The sequence below is a fragment of the Eubalaena glacialis genome, chromosome 7, assembly GCF_028564815.1.
Source record: "Eubalaena glacialis isolate mEubGla1 chromosome 7, mEubGla1.1.hap2.+ XY, whole genome shotgun sequence".
Classification (NCBI taxonomy): domain Eukaryota; kingdom Metazoa; phylum Chordata; class Mammalia; order Artiodactyla; family Balaenidae; genus Eubalaena; species Eubalaena glacialis.
This window is the reverse complement of record NC_083722.1, coordinates 66,148,940-66,174,680: the sequence shown is the minus strand read 5'-3', so window position 1 is coordinate 66,174,680 and position 25,741 is coordinate 66,148,940. Positions and strand designations below refer to the sequence as shown.

Here is a 25,741-nt window from a genome sequence, read left to right as displayed (position 1 = left end):
TATTTTTTTTTTTTTCTTCCTCTTTTCCAGGATAGGATTTAAGAAGTCATTTCCCAGGAAAGAAGGTCTTTATTTGCCCAAGTGTGTTATCATTTTCAGCTTGGAAGTTTTCAGTCATTCATTGGTTGAGGAATTATTTCAGAGGAATGTGTATATTCATATGTCTAATAAATTTGGATATTTATAATAAAATCAAAACCTCATAGTTTCTCTAAATGAGGTAGACTACTGTGCGTAGAGTGCTTAGAATAGCTTATAGAGAGCAGTAATAAACATAGTTTTTCTCTCTTGACAGTACCAGTATAGGGATGGAGGCCATTTTGAACAAAATTGTAATATAATGAAATCCTCTTTACTTATAACCTAATTAGAAATGTTATTTAAGTGGCCAAGAGTGTGTGGAAATTGACCAGACTTCTGTATATTTTCTTCAGAATACTTTAAAACCTCTTTCACTGTTTCACAATATTTACAGATTGTGCAAATCAGATTTAGTAATACTATAGATAGTCAAATGCCTTAGAGAACAAAACAGGAATTACTAGCCAATTTACATGTTGATGTCCTAGGATACAAGTACAATGTTAATGATATTTTTTTTTAACAAAAGATTGCATAGAGAGTTAAGGGAGGACTTCCCTGGTGGCGCAGTGGTTAAGAATCCGCCTGCCAATGCAGGGGACACGGGTTCAATCCCTGGTCCGGAAAGATCCCACATGCCGCAGAGCAGCCAAGCCCGTGCGCCACAACTACTGAGCCTGTGCTCTAGAGCCCTCAAGCCACAACTGCTGAAGCCCGTGCACCTAGAGCCACAACTACTGAAGCCCATGCGCCTAGAGCCCGTGCTCCGCAACAAGAGAAGCCACTGCAATGAGAAGCCAGTGCATCGCAACAAAGAGTAGCCCCCGCTCGCCGCAACTAGAGAAAGCCTGCGCGCAGCAACAAAGACCCAGCACAGCCAAAAATAAATTAATTAATTTTAAAAAAAGGGAAAAAAAATTCAGTTTTATCTCTCAAACTTGGGATACTTAAAATCACATTCTTAAGTTAATAAACTGTTAATATGCTAAGCACATCCTGTTTGGCTTTCCTTACAGTTGCCACCTTTAATGTAGTGTTTTAAATAAAGCTTTTCTTACTCAGAAGTCTGCTCACTAAAAAGATTCCTTATATCTGTTACAGGTTGTAAAGCAAGATTATTTAGTTTTTTGATAAGATGCTTTAGGGCTTGGATCGTCAGCCTTCCTAATGAGGTCAGTTCTCAACAGATGGACAGTGTAGAAAACCTTTTGGTGCACATTGATAAGCCTTCCTGATGCCATAGATAGATATAGTTCCTTTAGTGAATGGCTTATATTGCGATTGACACTTTTCTTCTCTTTTGAAGTTAGGGCCTCAGCAGTGTATGATGGTGTTTATTGTTTATCTGCTTAAATAAATTAGAGAAGTTAATTTTTGCTTTTCTGTGTATTTTCCAAGTTCTGAGGAGGCAGCCCTGTATCTTGTTCACTGTATTATGGCCATGGTAAATTTAATTTTTACTTTGGTTTTTGTGACCTCAAAAGTATGGCTGGATATCTGACGAACTTCAGTCTGTGTCCTTATTCCAATCTCATGTCCTTAGTTCCAGTCTTCCACACACTAAGCTTAGAAATGCAGAACAACACTGAACGGCATAGGAGATTTTGTGGAAGAGGCAGAGGGTTTCTTTGAAGATGAGGTCAATTTACCCCAAAGACAGGAAGTGAGGTTGGATGGGTGTTTTAGAGCAGGGGTCCCCAACACCCGGGCTGCGGACCGGTACCGCACAGCAGGAGGTGAGCGGTGGACCAGTGAGCGAAGCTTCATCTGCCGCTCCTCATTGCTCACATTACCGCCTGAACCGCCCCCCACCACCCGGTCCGTGGAAAAATTGTCTTCCACGAAACTGGTCCCTGGTGCCAAAAAGGTTGGGGACCGCTGTTTCAGGGGGTGGAAGCAATAGAGGTTGCAAGCTAAGGTGTGGGAACTCAGTGAACAAAGGGTGATAAACTAAAGGGTGGAAGAGATAGACCCTTGCTTTTCACTCTTTAAAAAAGTTCCTTTGAACCTACTATGTGCTCACACTCAATCCTGTAGAATAACTCTAAGAAAGAAGTAAAGGCAGTTTATATAAAACATTGTTACCTGGTTAAGGCAAAAACCGATTAGATAGAAACATTATCGTGGCTTAGGGGAGAGAGGTATCTTTACAGTTCCGTTAACAGTGAAAATAAAATACTTTACTATGTTTTGTTAAATATAGAGTTTTCTGTTTAAATATACTTTAGAAAAGCTCCACTTTAAAAAAAAAATTATCTACTTTGAAGAATAAGCTGCTGTAAAAACTTGGAGAGTATTGGTGCCTCTTGTGGTTGAAGAGCCCTAATTTTTAATGTAATACAGTAGCCTTGCAAACATAAAAACATTGTTTTGCCCCTTCTCTTTGAGTTAAGCCAATCACTAGGAGGCAAAATGCATAGACAAGACAATCCTATCCTTTGAAAGTTGGTTTTGTGATGAGTGGTAAATAGGTGGAGGTAGGCATGATTCCTGTATTACCAGCTGATATATCACATTTTAAACTCTAGTGCCTTGTGCATAGTAGGTATTCAGAGACTGAATTTTTTTTTAATATTATTTTTTTTGAAGACTGAAACAAAGATTGCATTTGTGTTTTCTCTGCCCCAACGTGTCTGTGATGTAAGTGGGAACAGTAGTAGGTTATAGTTCATTTCACTTTTATTTGTTGTACTGACCTCTGATTCTCTCTGGCCAAGAACTGTGCTATTATTTGAGGGATATTTGTTGAAAAAAATTGGTGAGATTGAGTTGTAAGTAACTTCCTGTTGGTACTAGTTCATATATTTGTGGCCGAACATAGATATTGATGACCATGTTGTCAAGGACTTTTTTTATTTTAAGCTCCAAAGATCATGAGATTCTTTCCTTTTAGTTGCCGGTTAAACTGCTGTTTTCAACAATTGAAAAAATTGTTGAATAAATTGAAAATTTCATTGCTGAAGGCTTGAGTTGTTTTTCCTTGATAATTTGTAAATAGTTTATATATTTACAATAAACTAATAGTAGTAATGTTTTCTATTATCTTGATATCTTGATAATAAGTTATAGGTAACATTTGTCTGAGATGCCTAGAGGTCTTATCTCCTGTTAATTCAGAAGATTTGAAACTGGCAACAGAGAACATTAGACTAGAGCCTTATTATAATGTAGGCTATTATGGATCTTCTGTTCTATCATTCTTTTTTTATTATTGAGGCATAATTGACATATACCATATATTTGTTTCAGGGGTATAATATAATGATTTGGTATTTTTATATATTGCAAAATGATCATTCCAGTAAGTCTAGTTAACCATGCATAGTTACAGAATTTTTTTCTGATGAGAACTTTCTAGATTTACTCTCTTAGCAACTTTCAAATATGCAGTACAGTATCAACTATAGTCACCATGCTGTACATTACATCCCCGTGACTTACTTACTTTTTTTATAACTGGAAGTTCTTACCTTTTGACCCCCTTCACCCATTTTACCCATTTTCTACCTCTGGCAACCACCAGTTTGTTTTATCTCTGAGTTTATTGTTGTTGTTGAAAGATTCCACATATAAGTGAGATCATAGGAATTTGTCTTTCTCTGCTTATCTCACTTAGCATAATACCCTCTAGGTTCATCCATGTTGTGCAAATGGTAATATTTCATTCTTTTTTATGGTTGAATACTATTCTATTATGTATATATTTTGTGTATTATACACATTTTCTTTATCCATTTATTGGTTGATGGACACTTAGGTTTTTTTTCCGTATCTTGGCCATTGTAAATAATGCTTTAGTGAACATGGGGGTGCATATATCTTTTCAAGTTACTTTTTTGTTTTCTTCAGATAAATACCCAGAAGTGGAATTGCTGTATCCTATGGTAGTTTTATTTTTTGAGGAACCTTCATACTGTTTTCTATAATGACTGCACCATTATACATTTCCACCAACAACAGTGTGCAAGGGTTCCCTTTTCTCCATATCCTCTCTAACACTTGTTATTTCTCATCTTTTTGGTAATAACCATTCTAACCAGTGTAAGGGAATATCTCATTGTGGTTTTAATTTACATTTCCCTGATGTTACTGATGTTGAGCATCTTTTCATGTGTCTGTTGGCCATCTTTATGTCGTCTTTGGCAAAAAGTCTATTCAAATCCTCTGCCCATTTTTTAATTGGACTGTTTTTTTGTTATTGAGTTGTATGAATTCTTTACATATATATATATATTTTAAAATTAATTTATTTTTGGCTGCGTTGGGTCTTCGTTGCTGCACGCGGGCTTTCTCTAGTTGTGGCGAGCGGGGACTACTCTTTGTTGCGGTGTGCGGGCTTCTCATTGCTGTGGCTTCTTTTGTTGCGGAGCACAGGCTCTAGGCGCGCGGGCTTCAGTAGTTGTGGCATGCTGGCTCAGTAGTTGTGGCCCGCGGGCTCTGGAGCGCAGGCTCAGTAGTTGTGGCGCACGGGCTTAGTTGCTCTGCAGCATGTGGGATCTTCCCAGACCAGGGCTCGAACCCGTGTCCCCTGCATTGGCAGGCAGATTCTTAACCACTGCACCACCAGGGAAGCCCATATATTTTGGATATTAACCTCTCATCAAATTTATGATTTGCAAATATTTCCTCCCATTCAGTAGGTTGCCTTTTCATTTTGTTGATGGTTTCCTTTGCTGTGTAGAAGCTTTTTAGTTTGATGTAGTCCCACTTATTTATTTTTGCTTTTGTTGTCTTTGCATTTGGTGTCAGATTCAAAATATCCTCAAGACCGTTGTCAAGTAGCTTACTGTTTTCTTCTAGGAGTTTTATGCTTTCACATCTTAGATTCAAGTCTATAATCCATCTTGAGTATGTGATATAAGATAGTGGTTGAGTTTCATTCTTTTTCATGTTGCTCTCCAGTTTTCCCAACACCGTTGAAGAAAGAGACCATCCTTTCCCCATTGAATAGTTTTGGCTCCTTTGTTATAAATTAATTTATGTATGTGTGGGTTTATTTCTGAGCTCTTTGTTCTGTTGCATTGATCTGTGTTTGTGTTTTTATGCCAGCACCATTACTATTTCAATTGCTATAGTTTTGTAATATAGTTTGGAATCAGGGAGTGTTAATCCTCCAGGTTTGTTCTTCTTCCTTAAGACTGCTTTGGCTATTTGGGGTCTTCTGTGGTACCATACAAATTTTAGAATTGTTTGTTCTATTCCTGTGAAAAAATGGCATTGGAATTTTGATAGGGATTGCATTGAATCTGTAGATTGCTTTGGGTAATATGGACATTTTCACAATATTCTAACAATCCATGAGCATGAAATATCTTACCATTTCTTTGTGTCTTCTTCCATTCTTTCATCAGTGTCTTACAGTTTTCAGTGTACAGGACTTTTAACCTCCTTAGTTAACTTTATTCCTAGTTATTTTATTCTTATTGATGCACTTGTAAATGGGATTGTTTTCTTAATTTCTCTTTCTGATACTTCATTATTAGTGTATAGAAATGTAACAGATTTCTGTATATTGACTTTTGTATCCTGCAACTTTACTGAATTTATTTATTAGTTCTAACAGTTTTTTATTTTTATTTTTTGGTGGAGTCTATATTGTTTCCTATATATTACACCATGTCATCTGCAAATAGTGGCAGTTCTTCTTTTCCAATTTGGATGCCTTTTATTTCTTTTTCTTGCCTAATTGTGCTGGCTAGGACTTCTAATACTCTGTTGAATAGAAGTGGCAATAGTGGGCATCCTTGCCTTCCTCCTAATCTTAGAGGAAACACTTTCTGGTTTTCACCATTAACTGTGATGTTGGCTGTGGGCTTGTCACATATGGTCTTTGTTATGTTGAGGTATGTTCCCTCTGTACCAACATTGTTGAGACTTTTTTTTTTAATCATAAATGGATGATGAATTTTGTCAAATGCCTCTTCTGTATCTATTGAGGTGATCATATGATTTTTTTAAGCATCTTTATTGGAGTATAATTACTTTACAATGTTGTGTTAGTTTCTGTTGTATAACAAAGTGAATCAGCTATATGTATACATATATCCACATATGCCCTCCCTCTTGCGTCTCCCTCCCACCCTCCCCATCCCACCCCTCTAGGTGGTCACAAAGCACCGAGCTGATCTCCCTGTGCGATGCAGCTGCTTCCCACTAGCTATCTATTTTACATTTGGTAGTGTGTATATGTCCATACCACTCTCTCACTTTGTCCCAGCTTACCCTTCCCCCTCCTGTGTCCTCAGGTCCCTTGTCTACATCTGTGTCTTTATTCCTGTCCTGCCCCTAGGTTCATCAGAACCATTTTTTTTAGATTCCATATATATGTGTTAGCATACGGTATTTGTTTTTCTTTTTCTGACTTACTTCACTCTGTATGACAGACTCTAGGTCCATCCACCTCACTACAAATAACTCAATTTCATTTCTTTTTATGGCTGAGTAATATTCCACTGTATATATGTGCCACATCTTCTTTATCCATTCATCTGTCAGTGGATACTTAGGTTGCTTCCATGTCCTGGCTATTGTAAATAGTGCTGCAGTGAACATTGTGGTATATGTCTCTTTTTGAATTATGGTTTTCTCAGGGTATATGCCCAATAGTGAGATTGCTGGGTCATATGGTAGTTCTATTTTTAGTTTTTTAAGGAACCTCCATACTGTTTTCCATAGTGCCTGTATCAATTTACATTCCCACCAACAGTGCAAGAGGGTTCCCTTTTCTCCACACCCTCTCCAGCATTTATTGTTTTTAGATTTTTTGATGATGGCTATTCTGACTGGTGTGAGGTGATACCTCACTGTGGTTTTGATTTGCATTTCTCTAATGATTAGTGATGTTGAGCATCCTTTCATGTGTTTGTTGACAATCTGTGTATCTTCTTTGGACAAATGTCTGTTTAGGTCTTCTGCCCATTTTTGGATTGGGTTGTTTGTTTTTTTGATATTGAGCTGCATGAGCTGCTTGTATATTTTGGAGATTATTCCTTTGTCCGTTGCTTCGTTTGCAAATATTTTCTCCCATTCTGAGGGTTGACTTTTCGTCTTGTTTATGGTTTCCCTTGCTGTGTAGAAGCTTTTAAGTTTCATTAGGTCCCATTTATTTATTTTTGTTTATATTTCCATTTCTCTAGGAGGTGGGTCAGAAAGGATCGTGCTGTGATATATGTCATAAAGTGTTCTTCCTATGTTTTCCTGTAAGAGTTTTATAGTGTCTGGCCTTATTTTTAGGTCTTTCATCCATTTTGAGTTTATTTTTGTGTATGGTGTTAGGAAGTTTCTAATTTCATTCTTTTACATGTAGCTGTCCAGTTTTCCCAGCACCACTTATTGAAGAGGCTGTCTTTTCTCCATTGTATATTCTTGCCACCTTTGTCAAAGATAAGGTGACCATATATGTGTGGGTTTATCTTTGGGCTTTCTATCCTGTTCCATTGATCTATATTTCTGTTTTTATGCCAGTACTATACTGTCTTGATTACTGTAGCTTTGTAGTATAGTCTGAAGTCTGGGAGCCTGATTCCTCCAACTCCGTTTTTCTTTCTCAAGATTGCTTTGGCTATTCAGGGTCTTTTGTGTTTCCATACAAATTGTAAATTTTTTTGTTCTAGTTCTGTGAAACATGCCATTGGTAGTTTGATAGGGATTGCATTGAATCTGTAGATTGCTTTGGGTAGTATAGTCATTTTCACAATGTTGATTCTTCCAATCCAAGGCCATGGTATATCTCTCCATCTATTTGTATCATCTTTAATTTCTTTCATCAGTGTCTTATAGATTTCTGCATACAGGTCTTTTACCTCCTTAGGTAGGTTTATTCCTGGATATTTTGTTCTTTTTGTTACAGTGGTGAATGGGATAGTTTCCTTAATTTCTCTTTCTGATCTTTCGTTGTTAGTGTATAAGAATGCCAGGAATTTCTGTGCATTAATTTTGTATCCTGCAACTTTACCTGATTCATTGATTAGCTCTAGTAGTTTTCTGGTGTCATCTTTAGGATTTACTATGTATAGTATCATGTCATCTGCAAACAGTGACAGTTTTGCTTCTTCCTTCCCAATTTGGATTTCTTTTATTTCTTTTTCTTCTCTGTTTGCTGTGGCTAAAACTTTGAAAACTATGTTGAGTAGTACTGATGAGAGTGGGCACTCTTGTCTTGTTCCTGATCTTAGAGGAAATGGTTTCAGTTTTTCACCATTGAGTACGATGTTGGCTGTGGGTTTGTCATATATGGGCTTTATTATGTTGAGGTAGGTTCCATCTGTGCCTACTTTCTAGAGAGTTTTTATCATACATGGGTGTTGGATTTTGTTGAAAGCTTTTTCTGCATCTATTGAGATGATCATATGGTTTTTATCCTTCAGTTTGTTAATATGGTGTATCACATTGATCGATTTGCATTTATTGAAGAGTCCTTGCATTCCTGGGATAAACGCCACTTGATCATGGTGTATGATCCTTTTAATGTACTGTTGGATTCTGTTTGCTAGTATTTTGTTGAGGATTTTTGCATCTATGTTCATCAGTGTTATTGGCCTGTAGTTTTCTTTTTTTGTGCCATCTTTGTCTGGTGTTGGTATCAGGGTGATGATGGCCTTGTAGAATGAGTTTGGGACTGTTTCTCCCTCTGCTATATTTTGGAAGAGTTTGAGAAGGATAGGTGTTAGCTCTTCTCTAAATGTTTGATAGAATTCACCTGTGAAGCCATCTGCTCCTGGGCTTTTGTTTGTTGGAAGATTTTTAATCACAGTTTCAAGTTCAGTGCTTGTGATTGGTCTGTTCATATTTTCTATTTCTTCTTGGTTTAGTCTCGGAAGGTTGTGCTTTTCTAAGAATTTGTCCATTTTTTCCAGGTTGTCCATTTTATTGGCATATAGTTGCTTGTAGTAATCTCTCATGTTCCTTTATTTCTGCAGTGTCAATTGTTACTTCTCCTTTTTCATTACTAATTCTGTTGATTTGAGTCTTTCCTTTTTTTTCTTCATGAGTCTGGCTAATGGTTTATCAATTTTGTTTATCTTCTCAAAGAACCAGCTTTTAGTTTTATTGATCTTTGCTATTGTTTTCTTCATTTCTTTTTCATTTATTTCTGATCTGATCTTTATGATTTCCTTCCTTCTGTTAACTTTGGGGTTTTTTTGTTCTTCTCTGATTGCTTTAGGTGTAAGGTTAGGTTGTTTATTTGAGATGCTTCTTGTTTCTTGAGGTAGGATTGTATTGCATAAACTTTCCTCGTAGAACTGCTTTTGCTGCCTCCCATAGGTTTTGGGTCGTCATGTTTTTGTTGTCATTTGTTTCTAGATATTTTTTGATTTCCTCTGATTTCTTCAGTGATCTCTTGGTTATTTAGTAGCATATTGTTTAACCTCCATGTGTTTTTATTTTTTACAGTTTTTTTCCCCATTATATCTAATCTCAGAGTGCTGTGGTCGGAAAATATACTTGATACGATTTCAGTTTTCTTAAATTTACCGAGGCTTGATGTGTGACCCAACATATGATCTATCCTGGAGAATATTCCATGAGCATTTGAGAAGAAAGTGTATTTTATTGTTTTGGGGTGGCGTGTCCTATAAATACCAATTAAGTCCATCTGGTCTAATGTGTCATTTAAAGCTTGTGTTTGTCTATTTTCATTTTGTATGATTTGTCCATTGGTGGAAGTGGGGTGTTAAAGTCGATTTCCCCTTTTATGGCTGTTATTGTGTTAGTATGATTGTGTTACTGTTGATTTCCCCTTTTATGGCTGTTAGCATTTGCCTTACGTATTGAGGTACTTCTATCTTGGGTGCATAAATATTTACAGTTGTTACATCATCTTCTTGGATTGACCCCTTGATCATTACGTAGTGTTTTTGTTTGTCTCTTGTAATAGTCTTTATTTTAAAGTCTATTTTGTCTGATATGAGAATTGCTACTCCAGCTTTCTTTTGATTTCCATTTGCATGGAGTATATTTCTCCATCCCATCACTTTGTCTGTATGTGTCCCTAGGTCTGAAGTGGGTCTCTTTTAGACAGCATATATACGGGTCTTGTTTTTGTATCCATTCAGCCAGTCTGTGTCTTTTGGTTGGAGCATTTAGTCCATTTACATTTAAGGTAGTTATCGATATGTATTTCCTGTTACCATTTTCTTCATTGTTTTGGGCTTGTTTTTGTACGTCTTTTCCTTCTTGTGTTTCCTGCCTAGAGAAGTTCCTTTAGCATTTGTTGTAAAGCTGTTTGGTGGTGCTGAATTACCTTAACTTTTGCTTGTCTGTAAAGGTTTTGATTTCTCCGTCGAATCTGAATGAGATCCGTGCTGGGTAGAGTAATCTTGGTTGTAGGTTTTTCCCTTTCATCACTTTAAATATGTCCTGCCACTCCCTTCTGGCTTGCAGAGTTTCTGCTGAAAGATCAGCTGTTAACCTTATGGGGATTCCCTTGTGTGTTATTTGTTGCTTTTCCCCTGCTGCTTTTAATATTTTTTCTTTGTGTTTAATTTTTGATAGTTTGATTAATATGTGTCTTGTGTGTTTCTCCTTGGATTTATCCTGTATGGGACTCTCTGTGCTTCCTGGACTTGATTGACTATTTCCTTTCCCATGTTAGGGAAGTTTTCAACTGTAATCTCATCAAATATTTTCTCAGTCCCTTTCTTTTTCTCTTCGTCTTCTGGGACCCCTATAATTCGAATGTTGGTGCGTTTAATGTTGTCCTAGAGGTCTCTATGACTGTCCTCAATTCTTTTCATTCTTTTTTCTTTATTCTGCTCTGCGGCAGTTATTTCCACTGTTTTGTCTTCCAGGTCACTTCTCTGTTTTCTGCCTCAGTTATTCTGCTATTGATTCCTTCTAGAGAATTTTTAATTTCATTTATTGTGTTGTTCATCGTTGTTTGTTTGCTCTTTAGTTCTTCTAGGTCCTTGTTAAACGTTTCTTGTATTTGCTCCATTTTCTTTCCAAGATGTTGGATCTTCTTTACTATCATTATTATGAATTCTTTTTCAGGTAGACTGCCTATTTCCTCTTCATTTGTTTGGTCTGGTGTGTTTTTACCTTGCTCCTTCATTTGCTGCATATTTCTCTTTCTTCTCATTTTGTTTAACTTACTGTGTTTGGGGTCTCCTTTTCACAGCCTACAGGTTTGTAGTTCCCATTGTTTTTGGTGTCTGTCCGCAGTGGGTGAGGTTGGTTCAGTGGCTTGTGTAGGCTTCTGGTGGAGGGGACTGGTGCCTGTGTTTTGGTGGGTGGGGCTGGATCTTGTCTTTCTGGTGGGCAGGGCCGGTGGTGTGTTTTGGGGTGTCTGTGAACTTAGTATGACTTTAGGCAGCCTCTCTGCTAATGTGTGGTGTTGTGTTCCTGTTTTGCTAGTTGTTTGGCATGGGGTGTCCAGCACTGGAGCTTGCTGGCCGTTGGGTGGAGCTGGGTCTTAGCGTTGAGACAGAGTCTCTGGGAGAGCTCTCGCCGATTGATATTATTTGGGGCTGGGAGGTCTCTGGTGGTCTTCTGGACTCAGCTCTCCCACCGTGGAGGCTCATGCCTGACACCCGGCCGAAGCACCAAGACTCTGCCAGCCACACAGCTCAGAAGAAAAGGAAGAAAGAAAAGAAAAAAATAAAGAAAATAAATAGTAAAATAAAAAAATAAGAGAGAGCAACCAAACCAATAAACAAATGCACCAACGATAACAAGCACTAAAACTTAAACCAAGATAAACATAAAAATCAGAAACAAATCAGTTGCAGAAAGCAAACCCCAAGTCTACAGTTGCTCCCAAAGTCCACCGCCTCAGTTTTGGGAATATTCGTTGTCTATTCAGGTATTCCACAGATGCAGGGTTCATCAAGTTGATTGTGGGGTTTTATCTGCTAATCCTGAGGCTGCACGGAGAAATTTCCCTTTCTCTTCTTTTTTTGCCCAGTTTCTGGGGTCAGCTTTGGTTTTGGCCCTGCCTCTGTGTGTAGGTTGCCCTCAGGCATCAGTTCCCTGCCCAGACTGGAGGGGGTTAAAGTAGTGGCTGATTAGGGCTCTCTTGCTCACTCAGATCAGGAAGAGGGAGGGGTACGGTAGTCATAATTGGAATGCGGGGCGAGCCTGTGCTGGCAGAGGCCAGCATGACATTGCAACAGCCTGAGGCGCACTGTGTGTTCTCCCGGGGAAGTTGTCCCTGGATCTCGGGACCCTGACAGTGGCGTGCTGCACAGGCTCCCAGGGGTGTGTGGGTAGTGACCTGCGCTGGCACACAGGGTTTTTGGTGGCAACAGCAGCATTAGCATTTCATGCCCGTATCTGGGATCCGAGCTGATAGCTGTGGCTGGCGCCCATCTCAGGAGCTCATTTAGGCAGTGCTCTGCCTTCTGTGGGCACATGGGGAAGGAATTCCCTCTCCTCGTGCACCCCCAAAACAATGGTCTCTTGCCTCTTTGGCAGGTCCAGACTTTTTCCCAGACTCCCTCCTGGCTAGCTGTGGCGCCCTAGCCCTCTTCAGGCTGTGTTCACGCAGCCAACCCTAGTCCTCTCCCTGGGATCTGACCTCCGAAGCCCAAGCCTCAGCTCCCAGCCCCCACTTGCTCTGGTGAGTAAGCAGACAAGCGTCTCAGGTTGGTGAGTGCTGGTCGGCACTGATCCTCTGTGTGGGAATCTCTCTGCTTTGCCCTCTGCACCCCTGTTGCTGCGCTCTCCTCCGTGGCTCCGAAGCTTCCCCCCGACCCATCCCCCATCTCTGCCAGTGAAGGGGCTTCCTAGTGTGTGGAAACTTTTCCTCCTTCACAGCTCCTTCCCAGAGGTGCAGGTCCGTCCCTATTCTTTTGTCTTCGTTTTTTCTTTTTTCTTTTGCACTACTCAGGTAAATGGGGATTTTCTTGCCTTTTGGGAAGTCTGAGGTCTTCTGCCAGCACTCAGTAGGTGTTCTCTAGGAGTTGTTCCACATGTAGGTGTATTTTCGATGTATTTGTGGGGAGGAAGGTGATCTCCATGTCTTAGTCCTCCGCCATCTTGAAGGTCTCTCTTGATCATATGATTTTTATCGTTCATTTTATTGATGTGGTATATCACATTGATTTGCGATTGTTGAACCATTCTTGTATCTTTGGAATAAACTCCACTTGATCATGGTATGTGATCCTTTTAATATACGTATTGTTGAATCCAGTTGGCTTACATTTTGTTGAGGATTTTTGCATCTATGTTCATCAGTGATATTGACCTGTAATTTTTTTGTGTGTGTGGTGTCCTTGTCTATTTTGGTATTGAGAAATGCTGGCCTTGTAAAATGAGTTTGGAAGTGTTGCTCCTTTTCTGTTATTTGGCATAGTTTGAGAGGGATTGGTATTCTTCTTTGAATGTTTGGTAGAATTCACCAGTGAAGTTGTCTGGTCTCTTAATTTTCTTTGTAGGAAGTTTTAAAATTACTGATTCAATCTCTTTACTAGTAATCATTCTGTTCAAATTTTCTGTTTCTTCATGATTCAGTCTTGGAAGGTTGTATATTTCTAGGAATTTATCCATTTCTTCTCAGTTGTCCAATTTGTTGACATGTAATTTTTCATAGTAGCTCTCTTATTATTCTTTGTATTTCTGTGCTATCAGTTGTAATGCTTCCTTTTTCATTTTTGATTTTGAGTGAGTCTAGCTAAAGGTTTGTCAGTTTTATCTTTTCAAAGAACCAGATCTTGGTTTCACTCATCTTTTCTATTGTCATTTTAGTCTCTATTTTATTTATTTTTTCTCTTTGTTATTTCCTTTCTTCTACTAACTTTGGGCCTTGTTTCTTCCTTTTCTAGTTCCTTGAGGTGTACAGTTATGTTGTTTATTTGAGATTTTTCTTGAGGTATAAAGTTAGGTTGTTTACTTGATTTAGCTACTTTTGCCTTTTAATCTTTTTTTTTTTAATAAATTTATTTGTTGGGTTTTTAAAAATTTTTTTTTGGCTGTGTTGAGTCTTCGTTGCTGCATGTGGGCTTTCTCTAGTCGCGGCGAGCGGGGGCTACTCTTCGTTGCGGTGCGTGGGCTTTTCATTGCGGTGCATGGGCTTCTCATTGCGGTGGCTTCTCTTGTTGTAGAGCATGGGGCTGTAGGTGTGCGGGCTTCAGTAGTTGTGGCACGTGGTCTCAGTAGTTGTGGCTCGCGGGTTGCAGAGTGCAGGCTCAGTAGATGTGGCGCACGGGCTTATTTGCTCCGCGGCATTTGGGATCTTCCCGGACCAGGGCTCGAGCCCATGTCCCCTGCATTGGCAGGTGGATTCTTAACCACTCTGCCACCAGGGAAGTCCCTTGCGTTTTAATCTTCATACTAGTTTTAGTAGTGGTTAATGAACTACCTTTATGTATATTTACCTTTACCAGTGAGATTTATACTTTCATGTGTTTTCTGGTTAGTAATTAGTGCTGTTTTTTTTTCAGCTTAAAGAAATCCCTTTAACATTTCTTGTAAGGCTGGTTTAGTAGTGATGAACTCCTTTAGCTTTTGCTTGTATGGAAAACTCTACCTCTTATTTAGTTCTGAATAAGTTTGCTGGTTAGACTGTTATTGGTTAGAAATTTTTTTTCTTTCATGACTTTGAATATATCATGCCACTCCCTTCTGTCCTGCAGTTTCTGCTGAAAAATCAACTCAGAGACTTAATGAGGTCCCTTATGCGTAAAAAATTCTTTTTCTTTTTCTGCCTTTAAGATTCTCTCCTTGTTTTTAACTTTTGGCATTTTAATTATAATGTGTCTTAGTGTGGGTCTCTTTGGCTTCATCTTATTTGGGACTCTCTGGGCTTCCTGGATCTGGATGTCTTTTTTTTTTCCCAGGTTAGGCAAGTTTTCAGCCCTTATTTCTTAAAATAAGTTTTCTGCCCTTTTCTCTCTCTCTTCTTTTTCTGGGACTCCTGAAGTGTGACTATTACTCAGCTTGATGTTTTCTTATAAGTCCCTTATGGTATCTTTATTTTTTTTTTAATCATTCTTTTTTCTTTTTGCTGCTCTGTTTGGGTGAGTTCCTCTGCCCTGTCTTGGGTTCATTGATCCTTTTTTCTGCTTTATCTAGTCTGATGTTGAACTCACCTAGTGTTTTGTTTTGTTTGTTTGTTTGGCTACACTGTGTGGCTTTTGGGATCTTAGTTCCCTGCACAGGGATTGAACCCGGGCCCCTGCAGTGAGAGTGCCAAGTCCTAACCACTGAACTGCCAGGGAATTCCCACATCTAGTGTATTTTTTAGTTCATATTTTTCAGTTCTGTGATTTCTGTGTGGAACTCTCTTGTATTTTCTGTCTCCTTGTCAAAATTCTCACCATGTTTATTCTCCCAAGGTCAGTGAGCATCTTTTTTTTTTTTAAATTTTATTTATTTATTTATTTATTTTGGGGTGTGTTGGGTCTTCGTTTCTGTGCGAGGGCTTTCTCTAGTTGTGGCAAGCGGGGGCCACTCTTCATCGCAGTGCACGGGCCTCTCACTATCGCGGCCTCTCTTGTTGTGGAGCACAGGCTCCAGACGTGCAGGCTCTGTAGTTGTGGCTCACGGGCCCAGTTGCTTCATGGCATGTGGGATCTTCCCAGACCAGGGCTCGAACCCGTGTCCCCTGCATTGGCAGGCAGATTCTCAACCACTGCGCCACCAGGGAAGCCCTCAGTGAGCGTCTTTATGACCATTACTTTGAACTCTTTATCAAGTAAATTACTTATCTTTGTTTCATTAGGGTTTTTTTTTTTTCCTGAGGTTTTATCATGTTATTTTGTTTGGAACACATTCCTCTGTTTCTTCATTTTGCTTGATTCTCTGTTGGTTTCTATGCAATAGATGAAAAACAGCCACTTCTCCCAGTCTTAAAGGGTTGACCGTAGGAGATAAACCTTATTGTTTAACCCTGCCCTAGCTCTTGGTTGTCTTTCAAACCTTTGTGATTGTCCAAGAAGCTTATTTTATTTTTACTGGTTCCCAGTAGTTGAGGATGTGCCAAGGCCAGTGTCCCAAAGGGGAGTATCTCAGTCAGCACCTAGATTCAGGCTGAATGGAAGCCAAACCCTTAGGTATCAGTTTTTAAAGAATGCAAATATATGTATATATATTGCTGTGGGACCACAACCATAAGCCTTGCTGGCCTCCAGGTTTGGAGGCGTCGCCTGGGCAGCAGTCACACAAATCAGGGCTCCAGAGAAGTGTACAAGCTCCTTTCTGGGAGATATTGGTGAGCTATAGCAAGGCAGAGGGTGAGTGCAAAATGGCATCCCCCAGCCTCTGTTCCATGAAAGCACCTCTGTAGTCGTTAATGTGTGCCAAACCAGAAACCTGCTTCTAAGACCTAAACTCCTGGACAAATAAATAGGCCACTTTCTCAGAGAGACTAGGGATGTGTTTCAGCCAACTGTCTGTGTGGTGTCCTGAGAGTGGCAGTCTGCCAAGAACTGTCTCTCCGATTGTTACAGTCCCATGGGACCCAGGAACACAAGCCCCTCTGACTGCCAGAGCCAGGTGATCAAGGGGTGTCCCCTGGGTAGCAAACATAAAAACTGGGTCACCAAACATGAAATGGCAGAGGGGGAGCAGGAAGATGGTGTCCACCAGTCTCCATCCCTGGAGAGCATCCCAGCAGGCCCTTGCTCCTTCCGCCATCGCTTTAAAATTAGGAAATTAGTCTCTTTCACGTAAAGCCCAGGTGCTTTCAAAGGGCTGCTTCTGTGCTGGGCCCTGGTGCAGGTGAGTCTGCACACAAGCCCTTTAAGAGCCATTCCTCGATTTGCCACACCCCATGTGTTTCATGGGCTTGAGCCCCATTGGTCTTCAAAGCCAGACATTTTGGGGGCTCATCTTTCAGCTGCCAGTCTTAAAAACGGGGTGCCCAATGTGGGTTATGAGCCCTTTGCTCCTCAGGGAGAAGCTCTGGGTTTTGAGTTCCCTCCCGACTGTGGGTCGCTGCACCAGGGTGGGGTTTATGGTGAGATTGTGTCTCAGCCTTTCCCACCTGCTTCGATGTGGTTTCTCTCTGGTTTGGGTGATGTGGAGGGCCTTGCTCTGTCAGTTTTTAGGTTATTGTCAGAGGAAATAGTTGTATATGTAGCTGTAGATTTCAGTGTGAGTGTGGAGGAGGTGAGATCAGGATCTTCCATCTTGAACTGGAACCCCAACATTCTTTTTTTCACATAATATCTCCATAGTATAGCCCACATGCCATGAAAACCTGACCAAATACATCTGCTTACAGTCCTGTCCTTTAATTCTGTGTGTGTGTGTGTGTGTGTGTTTACGTGCATACATACATACATATATACATGCTTACTTATGGACCTTACTAGGAAGTTTTTATATCTGAAGATAAAGAGACAAGAAGAAAGTTGACTAGCAGATAAAAAGGAAAAATTTATATATATGAGAAAAAGTGTGAATTACAGCGCTTCTCATCACCTTCCTAAATTGTTCATTCTGTTGATTACCCTTTTCTTGACTGATCTCTTTGCATTGACATTTGTTTGCTTTGTTTTGGGGGGGTTTCAGGCCCACACCTTGCCCATATCCTGTCGCCTGATAAAGAACTAGTGTAACTGTAAGTGCTCTCTGCCTGTAGAAATGAACCTCATTTGCCTTCCTCCATCTGCTTCTTGTATTTCTTTTGGCCAAGGCCTTCATTTCACACACACAGTTACCAGGCACTCCATGGCCACAAGCCAGTTAGTGTGTTTGGCACTGGCAATATAAGAATGACTTGTAACGTGGGTTTAGCATTCACTGTGCTCTGAGTGCAGTAGGGCAGATAAATAGTAGACAAGTAACCACAGCAATAGTAACTATACCTGTAACAAGGGCCAGAGGACTGACTAATCACCTGTGCTCTTGGCATCAGTATCAGGGACAGTATCTCAGAAAAGACAAGGTATTTTGGGCAGAGGGAAAAGCCATAGAGGCATAAGATAACATGAAATTTTGGGAGTTATGAGGTGTTGAAAAAGTACAATGTGAAAAGACAAGATGGGGTGAAGTAACCTGTGGATGGATTGTAAAGCATCTTCTGTGCAGATTTAAGGAATGTGATTTTATTCTGTAGGTAATGACAACTCCTCAGACATTTTAAGGAAGGTAGTCACCTGAGAAAAAAAGGGTTTTGAAGTCACTCAGAATTCAGGTCACATCTCTGCTTATGTCACTTACTAGCTGAATACTCTTGGGCCTGGTGCTTAACATTTCTGAACCTCAGTGTTCACATCTGTGGAATGGGTGTAGCTTGGACTGAGAGTACCTTGGATTGTGAGTGACTTAATCATTCAGCAAACATTATTTATTGAGCGCCTGTTATACATAATGCCCAGAGAAATTCTACAGGGAAGGGAAATGCAGTAGGATGAGCCTACAAAGCTTAGAAAAGGTAGATGCTGTATCAGCCCATTCAAAACTTAGCACATTTCTCTATTCACAGCTATTCTTATTCATGTGTTCTCTGTCGTTATTAGTGGCACCTCAGACAGAAGCCTGGGAATCCTCTATTGTACCTTCTTTATAACCAATTATCAAATCCAGCCTGTTTTACCTTTTTTTTTTTTTTTGGTATAAAATTTTATTATGATGAAACGCTTAAGTTTTACGTGTTCATTTGTTAAATTTTGACATATATGCATACATCTCTGTAATCCAATTGTATGTTAAGATGGAGAGCTTCACTATCATCTACTTGTAATTCATTGCAACCAGTACACTTCGGATGAAGCAATAACTTTATTCATTCATAGCATGAATGCATATTAATATGCTAGGTATTGGGATAGAAACCGAGAATGCAATGAGTCCTTACCTTCAAGATCTTATAGTTAGGTGAGGATACTGATGAGTAAATATGAACTTGATGGCACACCTTGAGAATTAAGAAAATAGAGCTTGAGTACAGGGTGCCATCGTGTCACCTTGATCTAATTCTCTTTGGGTATGTGGGCAAAGGGGAAATGGAATCTAATCTGAGGTTGGTAAGAAGTATAATGAATCATGCAAAGAAGGGAGAGGCATATTCCAAGGATATTCAGGGCCAGGAAGCAAGAGGACAGAGAATGTTGTATGTCTAGAGGATAGAGAATAAGAAATAACAAAAATGATATTAGAGTGTCAAGTAAAAGGCTGGAGCAAGGCTGAGTTTCCCATTGTAGGTCAACTAGAAGTAGCCTTACCTTCGAGGCAAGGAGTGATGCAAAATGACGATTCTTTGTCAGTTCTTATCTTTGAACTCCTTCTGAACCTTATATAAAACTCCTATTTTATGCCTCATAAGTATTAGTGAATCATTGTTATTGTTGTCATCAGTATAATATCAACTACTGTTTATTGAAGGTTTCTACATGTCGTATGGAGAAGAGGGAAGGCACTGTGGTAAGGGGCACAGATAACTGGAGTGACGCTGCCACAGGGTGAGGAATACCAGCAGACACCAGACCCAGAAGAGACTAGGAAACGGTTTTCCCTTAGAGCCTCTAACGGGAGTGTGGCCCTGCTGACACCTGGGTTTCAGCCCAGTGATGCTGATTTCAGACTTCAGGTCTCCAGAACTGTGATAGAATAAATTTCTGTTGCTTGAAGCCACCAAATTTGTGGTGATTTGTTAGAGCAGCTATTGGAAACAGTGCCCTTGTTACCTCACAACACGCATGATATACTTCTTTCTGTGCATACGCTCATGCCCTTTCCTTCCCTGGGAATGCCTGAACCACCACTCCAGTTTTTTTTTTGGCTGCATCAGGGCTTAGTTGTGGCACGCGGGATCTTTAGTTGCGGCGTGCAGACTCTTAGTTGCGCCATGTGGGATCTAGTTCCCTGACCAGGGATTGAACCCGGGCCCCCTGCATTGGGAGCGCGGAGTCTTAGCCACTGGACCACCAGGGAAGTCCCACCCCCGCTTTTGAAGTATCCTGTTTATCTGTGAAGATCCAGTCCAAAAGCAACTCTGATCCCTTTAGGGAGAATTAATCACTCTTACCTCTGTTTGGTAACTGATAGGCCCCAAGTGAGTAGAATAGTTCCTCAAAGATAGTAAGTGCTCGATAAATAACTGCGGAGTGAATTAATTCTATCATGTATTACAGTTGTTGAGTCACCTATTTCTTCCATTAGATTTTTCTTTGCTTTATTTATTTTTTAAATTGAGATATAATTAACATATAACATTGTATAAGTTCAAGGTGTACAATGTGTTGATTTATACATTTATATGTTGCAATATGATTCCCACCATAGCTTTAGTTAACACCTCTACCACTTCACGTAATTATCTTTTTTTTTTTTTGAAGTGAGAACATTTAAGATCTAGTCTCTTAGCAATTTTGAAGTCTACAATACAGTATTGTTGACTATAATCACTATGCCGTGCATTAGATCTCCAGAACGTACTCATCTTCTAGTTGTAAGTTTGTACCCTTAGCCTGTTTTATTTTTAAATATTCCTCATCTTCTTGTCTCCATCCCTGTTGCCAAAGCCTTCGTTCTGGCTCTTACCTCTCATCTGGAATCTGCAGTAGTTGGTTTCTCTTCTTCTTCAATTCATTTTCTCTTTGATGAGAAAGTTCTCACTTTAAGTGATACTGGCCATATGCTGAGCGCTTGCTGACTGTCAGATGACTGCTAGTGTCCTGCATTATCTCAGATTGTTAGGATATGCCTGGGGTCTGCTGCTAGACCAGGAGTTGAAGGCTCACCCTCTCCTTGGTGGGCTATGAGCAAAGTGTGTCAGTTCCAGCCTCCCCATGCCTTTTGTCTCCTCTTGCGCAAGGCCTGCTTCCTTGTTCTCTTTGTTTAGCTGTCTTCTGCCAGATGCCTGGGGCCTTCTTACCATCTACTGTTTGCTGGAATCCAAAGCTTTTAAAAGTTAACCGGTTCATGCTAGGTAGATTGGACATGGGCCCGTCCTCTGCATTTGTCTTAGGGGTATGTTCTACACTTAACCATGAGATTTGAAGCTTTAAAAAAAAATCTCGTATTTTAATAAGATGTCTCTTCTCTCAGCCCTCATAGTAGGTATATTTTGTACTTGCTGTGAACCTGCCGTTGAAATGATCGTGTTCATGGTCTTTAACTTTTTTGTACTTCCACCCTGATAAGAAACTGTCTTGCAGTGGGGTGGGGGAATGCCTTTTTTATCTTTTCTTGTTTTGCCCATTTTTAGTCTCTGCTTGATTGTGTGGAATCTGACTATTCATGAAGGTAAGATGGACTTGGAGATCTACTTGTAGTTTCTCAGGTTGAAAGTATCTGTACTTTATCACAATGCTTTGTACCTATTAGGTGAATTTGTCACATACAGATAGCTTCCTCATCACACAGACAGTAAACTTTCTATTCTGCTTTTCTTCTCCCTATGTAACAGTTGGGAGTTGAGAAGAGCATTAACTCACTTATTTGTATTTTGTTTTTGATGCTCTAGGTCAGGATGGCTAACTGGTTGGCTTCCCACATGGTGCCCTACGTCAACATCACACCTTAAAGAAGCTGAAGAGAAAATTTTAAAATGTAAGGTTTTCTTCTTATAAGTTAACTGAGCCATTTGCTAAAATAGGTCCAATATAAAGCATTGCCTTGAAACTGAAGATCAGATTCTGTGGTGTGTTAGTTGTTGGCAAAAGAACTTTTTTTCCTTTTACATGTCATCAGTAAGTGCATAAATGTGGGAAGAAGGCTACGGTTCTCAAACTTTTTGGTCTTGAGTCCCTTTTATACTCTTAAATTAGGAAGTACCCCAAGGAACTTTGTTTAGAGGTTATAGCTATCAGTATTTACTGTATTAAAAATTAAAACTGAATAATTTGAAATATGTCAACTTATTAATTTCTTTTAAAACAATAGTAATAAACCCATTGCAGTTTAAAATAAATAACATGTTTTCTAAAAATAACTGCTTTCTAAACAAATGTAGTGAAAAGAGTAACATTGTTTACAAGTTTACACCTCTCTTTAATATCTGGCTTAACGTAAGGCAGCTGGATTCTCATATCTGCTTCTGCATTCAGACTGTTGGTAATCACTTATCATGTGACCTCTGGAAAACTCCACTGTATACCCATCAGAGAATGAGAGTGAAAAAGGCAAATAAAGTCTTAGATTGTCATGAAAATAGTTTTGACCTCATGAGACCTCCTGAAAGGATCTCTGGCTCACCAGAGGTCCGCAGACTGCTCTGAGAGCAGGCTGTAGGTGTCGCAGAGCAAGTAGCCTTGCCTAGTAGAACACATACTGGACTACATCCAGGTAACCTGTTCTAGGCCCAGGGCTGCAGTCCAGGGGTTACAGGGTCTTGGGCAAGTTCCTTTTCTCAGCTTCCTAGTTTTTGCCCATAAGAGGAATGGGTGGGGTGATCCTTAGTCTAGTATTCTAGGATTCTTTATGTCTACATTTATAGTAGTATGGAAACCTTTATCTTTTTTGTTTCTTGTGAGCACTGAAATTTACCCACACTTGTACTGTCAGAGTGTTCCCAGATATCTGTGGGTATACTTTCAAGTAATGGTGTTTACTGTGCAATTTTGTTTAGAGGAAGAGCTTAAGTGGTGCAGTGCACATACATGATTATTGTGTATATTTGTGCATATACTTGTCCACACCTGTTTTTCATACTCTCTGCCACAAATGAATTTTGTTTGTGCATTTGAATGATTCAGGAGTAAGTAAGTGACCATAACTGGATATATCCAAAGAAGGGGACAATAAGCCATCTTATATGGATTTTTAACATGAAAATGGATTTCTACTCTGTATGGTTGGGTAATCTTGTTCTCTACAAAGCTGGCAAAGTTGTCATTGTGATTTACTAAATGAAAAAATTCTTGTCAAGAGATTAAAAAAAAAGGGTGCTAGATACTCAATTCATGTATTTAACAAACATACTGATTTCCTACTGCTGGGTTCCAGGGATGCAAATAGGAGTGAGAATTGGCCCCTGCTTTAATATCAGACATGGAAACAAGCAACTAATACAGTGGGGTGAGCTCTCTCATAGAGGTCACAGATGGTTTTTATGGGAATACGCAGACATCTATGTTCAAAATGTGGTTTGGCTTGGCACTAGTACCGGATCACCTCCTTTTCTAAACTGACTCTGGGCTCTGTTAATATTCTGAACAAATGCTGGGTTTCCCCTTCTGCCACTATGTGGGTACAAAACTGGAGATTATTTGGTTAAAGGGCAGAAACTCCTGGTGCTCCGTGTTTGTCCACTGCAGATGTATATGCACAAATAATTAAGATATATCTAAAGTGTAGCAATTCAGTTGACAATTTAGTGTAAAAGAATTTCAAATTAGTTTCATCTTTAGTCAGTTTTGGGGGAGATTTAAAGTATTTAGTCCTGTAGCATTGAGGGCAAGAAAGATTTTTTATCTACAAAATTGTGATTATTTGCTTTCTCTAGAGAGATTGTTGGATACGAACTCAGACTACCTGGCACCTCATGCTGAGGAGTTCCTGCCATCTTTTTCTACTAAACGTTATGATGACTTAAGATTTCAGTTATGTGTTTAATCCATGTTAATCCTTCCCTAAATTCATGATGATGTTTTAGGAAAAAAATGTTTCTTTTGAGTCTGAGTTCAATGTTCAATGCTTAATCCTCAAGTGTTCTACACATACAAGGTAGTATTCTGTTGTCTGTAAAGCTAGAGACTTTAAAATAATGGATTCAGCAGCCACTGAGTTCCACTCCAGTACCCTCAACTGATAGATATGGAAAGAAGTCCAAAGAGCTGACATGACTTGCCAGAAAACCTAGGCCACGGTTGCTTGAGACTTGTGTGAGATAGATCTTACCACCAAGATGTAAAACATGGTAATTAAGAAATACTTGCTTTGGGACTTCCCTGGTGGCGCAGTGGTTAAGAATCCGCCTGCCAGTGCAGGGGACATGGGTTTGAGTCCTGGTCCGGGAAGCTGCCACGTGCTGCGGAGCAGCTAAGTGTGTGCACCGCAACTACTGAGCCTGCGCTCTAGAGCCCACAAGCCACAACTACTGAGCCTGCGTGCCACAACTACTGAAGCCCACTCACCTAGGGCCCGTGCTCTGCAGCAAGAGAAGCCACTGCAATGAGAAGCCTGTGCACCACAATGAAAAGTAGCCCCCACTCGCCACAACTAGGGAAAGCCCGCGCTCAGCAACGAAGACCCAACACAGCCAAAAATAAATAAGTAAACAAACAAACAAATAAATAAAATTAAAGAAAAAAAGAATTGCTTCAATAAAATGTGCACTTTTTTTTTTAGGGCTGATATAATAAAGGCTAAACTCATATAAATGAATACCAGATGGTTTCTAGATTATTAATTTCTGATTGCTCTGAGAATACTCCCCTTCTCAGAAGTAGTGACACTAAGCAGAATTTCTCTTTTATGTTTCCATTAGGTGTCCCCTGCACATACAAAAAAGGACCTGTTCGTATATCTAATGGAAATAAAATATGGACACTGAAGCTTTCTCATAATATTTCAAATAAGACTCCACTTGTCCTCCTCCATGGTTTTGGAGGAGGTCTCGGACTCTGGGCACTGAATTTTGGAGATCTTTGCACCAATAGACCTGTCTATGCTTTTGACCTGCTGGGCTTTGGACGAAGTAGCAGACCCAGATTTGACAATGATGCAGAAGAAGTAGAGAATCAGTTTGTGGAATCCATTGAAGAGTGGAGATGTGCATTAGGATTGGACAAAATGATTTTGCTTGGACACAACCTGGGTGGGTTCCTGGCTGCTGCTTACTCACTGAAGTACCCATCAAGGTAAGTGATGGTGACAAAAGAGAGGCACCCAAGCGCTGGTTTCCAGTTCCCCTCTTTGGTGGTTGTTGGTGTCTGAACCTTATAAGACAGATATTGTCTTAAAGGACCCTGTAGACTGAATAGCCACAACTGATGGCCAATTTAGTAGCAGAAATAATGTTGTCAGGTTTTCCTATTACATGCTACACATTGGTAGGAGGCTTGTGAAAGGACTTTCTATTTGTTAGACTTAGAATGTACACAATTTAAGCCACGAGTAAAAACTGTTGTGTTGTTATTGTTTACAGTTATTATTATCATTAGACCTATGGATCCAGCAGGCTTTTCCTAACCTTTTCCAGGTTTTAGTAAGCTGCAGTAGGAAACCAGAGGTTAGAAATTAGAAGACGTAGGTGCTAGTGCTATCTTTATGGCTTAGAGCAAATCACTTAATCTCTAAATTTTAGTTTCCTCATCTCTAAGCTACAGAAAATACACCTGCATAGAATATCTTTTAGCTTTTTTTTTATTATTATACTGTGCCCTAAACTTTATTGCTATAGCATTTTTTTCTGAGTCATTGAATTAATGAGTGTTTACTTCAGAATCTTTGTAACATCTCTTCCTTTCTTATTTTCTTATGCTATTTCCTATTATTTATGTTGCTAATCTGGGGGGAGGTCACATTTGAGTGCTCAGAAAATAGAAGCAAAGCTTATTTTTGTTTTGTTCATCTTTTGGAAAGAAACGAAAAGGATCAGCGTTTTTGTGTTGCCACTGTATTTTTCCGTTGGACTAAGGGACTAATCCAGAATTGCGACTGACTGACATTGAGGTCTGTGAATGGGATGAGGGTCATTTTCAGAGCGCATGGGTCAGGCTGCCCCACTGCATAACTCCAGGTGTGCTGTTGACACAGAATTTGACATGTGAGGCAGCAGCCCTGTGTACCTGAGGTTATCTTCCTCTGGAACGGCCAACTTTTTCTC

At 39.8% G+C, this 25,741-nt stretch overlaps 1 protein-coding gene across 1 annotated transcript in view; it reads left to right on the top strand.

Moving 5' to 3' along the window:
* The window catches only part of ABHD5 (abhydrolase domain containing 5, lysophosphatidic acid acyltransferase), a 49,939-nt gene that overhangs the window by 6,001 nt on the left and 18,197 nt on the right, over positions 1 to 25,741 (top strand). The window contains 3 exon segments of the mRNA XM_061195260.1: positions 31 to 81; positions 21,437 to 21,522; positions 24,401 to 24,773. Coding sequence (XP_061051243.1) covers positions 31 to 81; positions 21,437 to 21,522; positions 24,401 to 24,773 — 510 coding nt within the window.